The sequence below is a fragment of the Dendrobates tinctorius genome, unplaced genomic scaffold (genome assembly GCF_039654945.1).
Source record: "Dendrobates tinctorius isolate UK_male_01 unplaced genomic scaffold, ASM3965494v1 ptg000011l, whole genome shotgun sequence".
NCBI lineage: Eukaryota > Metazoa > Chordata > Amphibia > Anura > Dendrobatidae > Dendrobates > Dendrobates tinctorius.
In genome coordinates this window covers 6,002,426-6,012,500 of record NW_027361679.1, presented here as the reverse complement: position 1 = coordinate 6,012,500, position 10,075 = coordinate 6,002,426, and the positions used below count along the sequence as shown (strand labels likewise).

General features: G+C 44.1%; 1 protein-coding gene across 1 annotated transcript in view; it reads left to right on the top strand.

The window, feature by feature from the left end:
• LOC141100831 (alcohol dehydrogenase 1-like) overlaps positions 1-10,075 on the top strand; it is a 93,340-nt gene that overhangs the window by 72,045 nt on the left and 11,220 nt on the right. The window contains exon 6 of the mRNA XM_073589516.1: positions 8,339-8,599. Coding sequence (XP_073445617.1) covers positions 8,339-8,599 — 261 coding nt within the window. The remainder of the gene's footprint in view (positions 1-8,338; positions 8,600-10,075) is intronic.

Below are 10,075 nucleotides of genomic sequence, written 5' to 3'. Positions count from 1 at the left end.
CTTTTTTGCACTTTGAGTTTTGTTTTCCTCATTTTCCAGTGCACGATATGGTAAAACAAATGGTGTCATTCATTCAAAAATACAACTTGTCCTGCAAAAATCAAGCCCTCACACGGCCATATATCATGGCTGCGGATTTTCCTTCTGATATTGCTGTTGTTCATACCAAGCTAGTAGCCAGATCTATGGATCCTTCTACAGCTGGCAGCCATCTGGATCAAACCCTGGAATATTGATTGTACCTCTAAGGGTTCATACTCATCTGCAAGGAAAATGGACCAGTGCAATCCAGTAAAAAATTAGATTGCACTTTGACCTGTATTAATCTGAGTCACAGCCCATCTGCGTTTTTTTTTTTTTTTTTTTTCCTCAGCTAAAATCAAATCATTCTGCGATTTGTCCTCTTATCTCAGACGAGACTCGCCAGTGCAAGTCAATGGGTGCGACAAGAAAAATCACACAGCACTCAGTATATCTGGGTTAGTAAGGAACTGTCCAACAAGCAGGATAGCTAAGAGGGAAGAACTGCCACTTGATACACGAGCTGCTGCGTTTGAGTCCTGACAACCACACTATTAGCATAACCGATTTAGATACTAAAATGTGGCCTGGTGTATGGCTCACACTATTGGCAGAAAGAATTTAGATTTGGAAATGTAGACTCCTCCCTTGACCACACAATTAACACAATCAATTTAAATTTATGAAATGTGGCTTCCTGTCTGCACCACATGATTAGCACAAACAATTTGGCTGCTTGAAGGTCGATTTCACACAGGAGCCTATCTAACTGAACTAGCTGACAAAAAACACCTATATAACTATCTGACTACTTTCAGGAGAAGACTCTCTGCGCTGTTACACTGACAAAAAGGAACCAAAACAATGTCTGCTTTTTTTGTATGGAGAGGGACATGTGACTTTGGCAGCCCATAACACTTTGGCAGCCCATAACAGAAGCCCTTGTCTGGACGTTGTGGATGGCTTCTGCGCCCTGATTAGCTGCCATAATCTTCACACATTAAGCTAATGAAAAAAAAAAAAAAAAGTCTGCCACTACACCCCCTCTCCTTAGCAAACACGTCCTCCCTCCTCGTCATACAGCACCACTATCCTAACCAAAGTCCTAAAAAAAAAAAGCAGTAGTGGAAATGTGATCATTTACCGAACTATGCCCAAATTTTATTGACTTTGAGGAAAAATGCTTGGGAATCCAAACACGAATGTGCTATACATTCATGCTAAATTTGAGATTGACGAACGTTTTCTGAACATGTTGGCTCATCTTTAAAAATAAGTGCAGGCCTGGTCTGGGGGCCCTGCAACATACATGGAGACCCAACTTGAAGTCAATACATTTAAAAAAATTATTGCTATACACCACTAAAGTGGCGGCATTTCCCAAGAGTAGAAATTGTATAATAGGGCTCTGACACCCCTTCCACTACAGGCAAACCACAAGATGAAGACCCAACTTGGAGTCTCCACATTGCAAAAAATTGTTTGTAATATCATCAGATGTAGCAACAGCAGGCACAGAAGCCATGGCAAAGGTGTCACAGACTTCAATAATGCCAGATCAATGCAGCACCCTAAAAACTGCACCATGTCCATGGTCTGCGACTGACTTAAAGTCATTGGAGATTCATGACTTGTTCATCTTGATGAAAGTTAGGCGGTCTACACTTTTAGGGAACAGTTGAATGCGCGTATCAGTCAGGACACCACCAGCAGCGCTAAACACACGTTCTGAGAGAACGCCGGCTACCGGACATGACAAAACCTCCAAGGTGTGACAGGCGAGCTCTTCCTTATTTGAAGTCCAAAATGCAAAATGGTCCAACCCCCCTTGATGGCATCGATATTGAGCTCGAGATACTACTGAATCAGCCTCTCCAGTCATTCACAATGTGTCAGACTTGTATTCTGTTCTGCTGTTGCATGGGTTGGTCTAAAGAATGTGTGAAACGACTCAAAGAAGTTGCTTCTGTGGTTTACGCTGCTGCTGCTACTAATGCTTTGGCGCTGAAGACTCGGGTTGGAAGTCTGTAACTGCAATGTACATTGTGTGCTTCACTGCTGTCTAGGGGGAACACCACTGTTAAGATTGTATACAAACATGCTTCAATATTTCCAGCACATGATGACACTAACCATTTTTAGTAACCTTTTCGAAACTGTGCACAAGGGTGTAGAGGTCCTTCATGTGTGCCCACTCTGGAAGATTTGCACCACACCTGGACTGCGTTGGCCCAGGCTATGGGTTCACACCAAGTGGGATCTACAACCTCATCATCAACATCTGTTCTTACACTCCTCACCCTGAGAGTCACATTGTTCGTTTGCCTGCCATGACAGCACAGTACAGTCCACGTGCACCTCTGGTATCTGAGTCCCATCAACATTACTTCCACCTTTGGTGGTTAACATCTGATGATGAGGGTCTGAATTCTGTTCGGACCCTACTTCGTACAGCCCCAGATCCAACATGAAAAAGTTTTGGGCACCTGTGCAGATGCTTTTCTCCTCTATATTATGATTCTTTGGAGCAGACCGCTGATGTCCATGGAACAGAATGTGTGAACAGCTCTGTAGAATGGTCCATCTGAGGTTCCCCACAGTCAGTTGTACTTTTGAAAATTTTTTGACTCTGGGGCGGAAACAAGCATGCTTGGGGTGCCACCTATGAGGATTATACTGTGTGTGTGATGTTAAGGTGAAGGAAGAGGAGGAGGCTACTTGATGCAGCACTTGCCATCCATTGTAGCACATGCTCTTTCTGAGCCTTGTCTACAAGGTGTACTGCTGTGCACCTACCAAAGAAAGGGAGGCGAGTAAGCCCATCCAGTAACAGATGTTGTAAGTTATCTTTGGATATGACGAGATGGTGTTTGTTCAGTTGAACTTTCATTTAACATTAACACCTAACCCACTTACACGTCGAAAACCAAGTCTATTCCCCCTTCCACCACGACCTCTCTTTTACTCCACTCATGTTGTAAGTAGCCTTCCCCTATTGTAAGCTGCTGTTTCATAACCTTAGGTTCACAGCTGTCAGTCACCTGTCACTAAATGAACAATCACTATTTATTTTCTTAGCGTTGTTCAGGCACAACTTCTGTTATACCTAACGATGTTGAAGTGGAGATCTGGCCTTCTGATTTCACACAGTTTTCTCACAAATGATTTGGAGTGGCAAATGAGAATGCCACACAGTTTTTGCACAATTTAGTTCGATGCTGGAAGATCGATTTCACGCTGGAGAGTATTTTATCTAGCTAACTGACAAGTAAACTTTCAGCAGCAGCAGTACCGGCTTCTCTGCACTGTGACACAGAAAATGGCTCCAGGAAACCAAGATTTCCACTTTTTATATGGCCAGGGACATGCAACTTTGGCAGCTAATTACAGAAGTTCTTGTGCCATGATGTTATGGATGGCTTCTGCACCCTGATTGGCTGCCAGAATCATTAAACATAAAGTTAAGATGAGTGAAATAAAGTCCCACTCCTATAACCTCTCCACAACCCCTCTTCTCGCCCAACACGTCCCCCTGTCTCTCCCACTCATGATACAGCACCATTATCCTAGCCAAAGTAGGGATGGGCGAATCCTGAAATACTCGGAATCGGTAGACTCTAACGAGTCCGATTCGGAAACTCGCTATTCGTTGCAAGTCTAGCGAGTCCAATGTTAATGAATGGGGATGCGAGTATTGCAGCGATTCCTGTGCTGAGAGAGAGAGAGAGACCTAAGACTCCTAGTTTTTTCAGAGTTTAATACAAGCAATCCTAGTTTCTTAGCGATTTTGGTGTCAGCAGCGCGACACAAAATCGCTAAGAAACTAGGATTGCTTGTATTAAACTCTGAAAAAACTAGGATTGCCATTGATTTGCATTGGACTCGTTACTGTGCGAGTAATCGCTTGGAAACTTGCAGAGTACCGACTCCTGCGAGTCCCCTACTACTCGCAGAGTAACGAGTAGATTCACCCATCCCTAAGCCAAAGTAATAGCAAAAGCATTAGTGGAAATGCAATGATTTATCAAACTGTGACCGGATTTTGCTGACTTTGAGTACAAATGCTCGTGAAAGCGAACACAAATCTGAATGCGCTACGTTCATGCCGAATTTGAGATTGGCGAACGTTTTCTGAACAAGATCCCTCATCTCTAGTCAGCAAGGCTAAACACAGCACGAATTTCTCATATCCAATTTTAAACATTAATATATAATATACACCCACACGTCATGCACAATAGTACAGAGCTCCTCCTCTCTCTAAAATGTATATCTGTAATGAATATTTACACTCATAATAGAGGTATATACAGGTGCTTATCATAAAATTATATCATCAAAGAATTAACTTTATTTCAGTTCTTCAATACAAAAAGTGAAACTCATATGAGAGAGTCCTTACAGAATGATCTATTTCAAGTGTTTATTTCTGTTAATGTTGATGATTATGGCTTACAGCCAATGAAAACCCAAGTCATTATCTCAGTAAAATAGAATACTTTATAACAGCAGCTTGGAAAATGCTGTAGATAAGCCCCTGATGGCGGTGCCGGCAGCTGATAGGGCTAAAATAGGGTGATAGATTCCCTTTAACTATTTTGTGTGACATATTTATCTGTTTTAAGGGCATGAAAATTTAAAGGTGGAAAATTGCAAAGTTTTAAATTTTTTTGCCAAAGTTCCATTTTTTTCACAAATAAACTCAAGTAATATCAAAGAAATTTTGCCACTGTCATGAGATACAATACGTCACGAGAAAACCAAGTCAGAATCACTGGGATCCATGTAAGCCTTCCAGAGTTATTGCCTCATAAACTGACAGTGGTCAGAATTGTAAAAATTGGCCTGGTCATTAACATGCAAACCATCCTTGGGGGTAAAGGGGTTAATGGAAACAAAAGTGCCCCCCGAACAGTAAGATACTCCGACAGTGAATTCCACACCCAGTGCCCACCGCATGCACTGTATGATAATAACCCTAAAATAACACCCATCTCAATCCCCTAACCTGCAAAGTATGGTGACCCCCAACATTGTCTGATGCCCCAACTCTGATTACCACACAGCCTTCCACACGTTATAATGGGTCTCACGTGGCCTTTTCAACAGTACTCCTGGCTAGGATCTGACTAGTGGACGGTCACATCTCTAGATGGGATGCAGCCTCACTTCAATACAAGTGTATGAAGCAAGACCACGCTCACTAGTCAGACCCTGGCAGTGAGTATGATAATGCTGGTTACGACTCCAAAACCAGCAAATTACGCCGCGCACAGTGCGTGCGCTGGGGGATTGATGAGTCTGCAGTCACACAGAGTAACTACAGACTTATTAATTTAGACCAGACAACCCCTTTAAAATATGGAATTGCTTAACCTGAACGGTAAGCGTTAAAAAATGTAAATACCAGCGTTGAGGGTTTTTTTTTTTGATGAGTTTCAGTACATTTTATGATAAAATGAAAGGAAGCATTCAAAGCTACAGATCATCCTACAAAAATCAAATCATATTTCTATGTGGACAGAAAATTTAAAAAGTTATGGTTTTTAGAAGAAGTTGAGGAAAGAATGAAAGCTCAAAAAAGAAATTTCCTGGTCCTTAAAGGGTTACGGTCTCTTTAAGATGTCGGTGATTTTTCTTGAACACAAAAAACGTTCTGAGTTTCATCAGTGTTTTTGATCAGATTTTCAGGGATTTATTCAGTGCCATATTTTACCATCAGTTTCAACTTTTATTTTTCCTGTCTGTATGCAAAAAAAATTGGATGTTTCTAAGGCTTATCCTTTCAAAAGCAGTACAGTCCATGAAAAAAGAGTACATGGATGGCTAGACTGTCACTGGCGAGTTTGATTCAGTACTTTGATCAAAATTGGATATCTTTCCTAGCTTTTGAAGGAACAACTTGGTCTGCAAAAATAAAAAAACACAGATGTGAACAGCCTGATAGAACTCGTACCTAGAGTAAAGCAATGTAAGACACAAAATGGCAATACTATGTGGAAAAACTGAGCCTCTAGGGGTATTAAAGTTAGTTCAGAAATATATAATTTGTCTACTTTTTTTTAAATCTCTAACGTTTTCATAAACTCAAAACATATTGTCCTAAAGTTACCAATAACATAAAGTACTATGTGTCATTTAAAAAAAAAGTTATCATATGAAGTGAAAATGTAAGAGTGGAAAGAAGGGGCTGAGGCTGGTTTCACATTTGCGTTTTTTAGCGCTGGAAAAAAACGCATATGTGCACATGCGTTTTTCCCCTATATTTAACATGGGTGCGCATACCTGCGCGCTTGTAAGTGCATGTATGCGATTTTCATGCGCTGCGTTTTTTTGGGGTGTGCGTTGGTATTTTCCAGACGCAGCATGTTGCATTTTTTGGCCCTGCAAAAAAGCGCATGCGCACATATGCGCACGTTTTGCGCTAAAAATGGCCATTATAGCCTATGGATGCGCATATGTGCGCACTGGCATGCTCATGTATGCGTTTTTTTGCATATGCGTTTTTTTTTTTTTTAACCATGGAATTTAGGGGTTTGGGTTAGAGTTGGGGTTAGTTAAGGGGGTTTAGGGTTAGGGTCAGGGTCAGGGTTAGGGTTGGGGTTTGGGTCAGGGTTAGGGTTAAGTATGGTTTGGTTAAGGGTTAGGGTCAGGGTTAGGGTCAGGATTAGGGTTAAGTATGGTTTTGTTAAGGGTTAGGGTCAGGGTTAGGGTCAGGATTAGGGTTAAGTATGGTTTGGTTAAGGGTTAGGGTTAGGGTTAGGGTCAGGGTTAGGGTTAAGTATGGTTTTGTTAAGGGTTAGGGTCAGGGTTAGGGTCAGGATTAGGGTTAAGTATGGTTTGGTTAAGGGTTAGGGTTAGGGTTAGGGTCAGGGTTAGGGTTAAGTATGGTTTTGTTAAGGGTTAGGGTCAGGGTTAGGGTCAGGATTAGGGTTAAGTATGGTTTGGTTAAGGGTTAGGGTCAGGGTTAGGGTTAGGGGTAGGGTTAGGGTCAGGGTTAGGGTCAGGGTCAGGGTCAGGGTCAGGGTCAGGGTCAGGGTTAGGGTTAGGGTCAGGGTTAGGGTTAGGGTCAGGGTCAGGGTTAGGGTTATGGTTAGGGTTAGTTAGGGTTTAGGGTTTGGGTTAGGGTTAAGTATGATTTGGTTAAGGGTTAGGGTTAGGGTTAGGGTTAGGGTTAGTTAGGGTTTAGGGTTTGGGTTAGGGTTAAGTATGATTTGGTTAGGGTCGGGGTTAGGGTTAGGGTTAGGGTTAGTTAGGGTTTAGGGTTTGGGTTAGGGTTAAGTATGATTTGGTTAAGGGTCAGGGTTAGGGTCAGGGTTAGGGTTAGGGTCAGGGTTAGGGTTAGTTAGGGTTTAGGGTTTGGGTTAGGGTTTAGTATGATTTGGTTAAGGGTTAGGGTCAGGGTTAGGGTTAGGGTCAGGGTTAGGGTTAGGGTCAGGGTTAGGGTTAGTAAAGTCATGGTTTGGGTTAGTGTGAGGGGACATCCAATGTTGGAAAAAAACGCAAACGCGGTAAAAACGCACTAAAAACGCATACAAACGCTTAAAAACGCTGCGTTTTTTTCATGCATGCTCATAAAAATGCTTGAAAAAAACGCAGCAGTTGTATGCTTTTGTATGCGTTTTTTCAATGCGTTTTTTTGCGGGAAAAACGCGCTGCAAAAAAAAGCAAGTGTGAAACTAGCCTGAGCCAGGTCAAAATTGGCTTATTCACTGAAGGGCTGTCTTTTTTTTTTTTTTTTTTTTTTTTTTTTTTTTTATCTTTAGGTCCTTCATAAGTAGAGATGATCAAATTTGTTTGGGTCCCTGCTTATTTGGCAAGCTATAGTGCTTACTGAATAAGCTACAGCGGGAACCCAGATACATGGACCACGCTGGCTGATCAGCTGTTTGGCTCCGCCACTGTATGTGTCGCAGCTGTGTCAGTCACAATACATGCAAAGAGAGCCTCTGCAGCTTATTCCGTAAGCGCTATAGCCAAATAAGCAGGGACCCAAACAAATTTGCTCATCTCTATTTATAAGTAATGACAAACAGATTTGTAACTGTCTCATTTATCTGAATATAGCTTGCAAAAATCAATATGCATCCTGCAGAATAACCCTATTCCATTGGAGGAAGTTTTCAGCTTCAGAAATGTCTGCATCACATCTAGTGTGATTTATGTCCTTAACTTCTTTAGCCTTTTAATTTTCTATCTTCTATTATGTAGACAATATTGATCTATATATAAAACTGGGTGATATATACCACAGATTTGTATGTGCACACAATACCTGCAGTAACAGCAGAATTTTCACTGTTTGTACATATTACAGGTTAAACCCGGCTCTACCTGCGCAGTATTTGGCTTGGGAGGAGTCGGCTTATCGGTGGTTATTGGATGTAAAGTGGCTGGAGCTTCTAGGATTATTGGAGTTGACTTAAATAGTAAGAAATTTGCAAAAGCCTTAGAGTGCGGAGCCACTGAATGCATCAACCCCAAAGATTATGACCGCCCTATCCATGAAGTGTTGGCAGAAAAGACTGATGATGGGGTGGACTATGCTTTTGAGGTCATTGGAAACACTGGAGTAATGGTATGTTTATGACATGGTTGTTTGCAAAAATCTGTAGTACAAATGTAGTAATCGCAGGTACGTCGGATGCAGTGACGAGACGGGAGCTGGAGTAAGCTTAGAATGTTAGCCATATGATATATATATGTATATGTGTATGTATATATGTATGTTGAGTTACTTGTAAGCTAACAATAGTTATCCTCTCAGGGATCAAACAATAATACACTGGTAACACGGTTATAACTACCCGGTCGGATCCGGTAACTATGAGGCCGCAGTTTGGCAGACTACGGGTCCAAGAACTAAGAATGAACAACCACGACATGTCACTTATCCTCCTCTGACGTCTGGCAGAGTGGTGATCTGTGTCTATTCGGCGTCTCAGGCCCAGCCGACGAAGAGCTGACGCAAGCTCCTAGTGTTCCTACGCACGGGTGGAGCGTGGGCACAACAGGCCCCTGAAGAGTTCCTCTGCATTGCGCCTCACGGCGGAGGCGGGATGGCGGTGGCCGGGGCCCTGGACGTTTAGGCCGCAGGCTGGGGCCGGGTAGCAGAGGCTGCGGGTGATGGCAGGCCGCGGGTGGTGGCAGGCAGGCTGTAGCCGTGGGCTGAAGTTAGGCCGCGGGTGGAAGCAGGCAGGTCGCAACCGAGGGTTGAAGTCAGGCAGCGGTGGCAGCGGGCAGGCCGTAGCCGCAGGCTGAAGTCGGGCAGTGGTGGCAGCGGGCAGGCCGCGACCGCAAGCTGGAGTCGGGCAGCGGCGGTCACGGGTGGCAGCGGGCAGGCTGCGACCACAAGCTGGAGTCTGGTAGTGGCAGGTGGCGGTGGACAGGCCGCGACCGTGGGCTGGCGTGACGGGAGCGGAAGTCCAGTCGTTCAGTCGGCATCCCTCGGCTGGACTGCTTGGTGCTGTCTCCTCCCTGACCGTGGTGAGTCCCCTTCCAGTCTCTCTGGTCATCGTTCACTCCTTCTGGCTCTGGCATTCTGGCACCACCTAGGCTTTCTGCTCCTCTCCCATTCTGTCGAGTGCCCCCCAGCTGGTGTTCTCAGCTCCTTTTATATCTGCTCCGTCCCCACTCCTTCTAGATCTGTCTCAGGTCCGTCCTCTAATTATGTCCCCCAGAAAGTCTCCCTAGCAACCTTGGTGACAGTCTCTTGGTTCCGGCCCAGTTACACAGCGGGGACACTCCTTCCTACACTCCCCGATCCTGTATGCTCGCCAGTCCTCAGGCGAGGTCTTGGAGGGGCCTGGGCCTGCTTTTTAATGTGAAAGTCTTTTCTGCCACACGAACTGGTCCTGTTCGGGGGGGTTTGCCAGCCGTGGACCGCTTGGAGCGTCGTGGTTCCACTATGGTGGAGTCTTCTGGGGTGAAGGAAGATGGTGGATTGACTAGGGTTGTTGGGGTAGTGGTTTTTGAAGTGTCAGTTTGTACTGCCGGAAGGTCTTCCTCATCGTCCTCATTCCATACTGCCGGTGGAGGTTCTGGGATCTGAGGA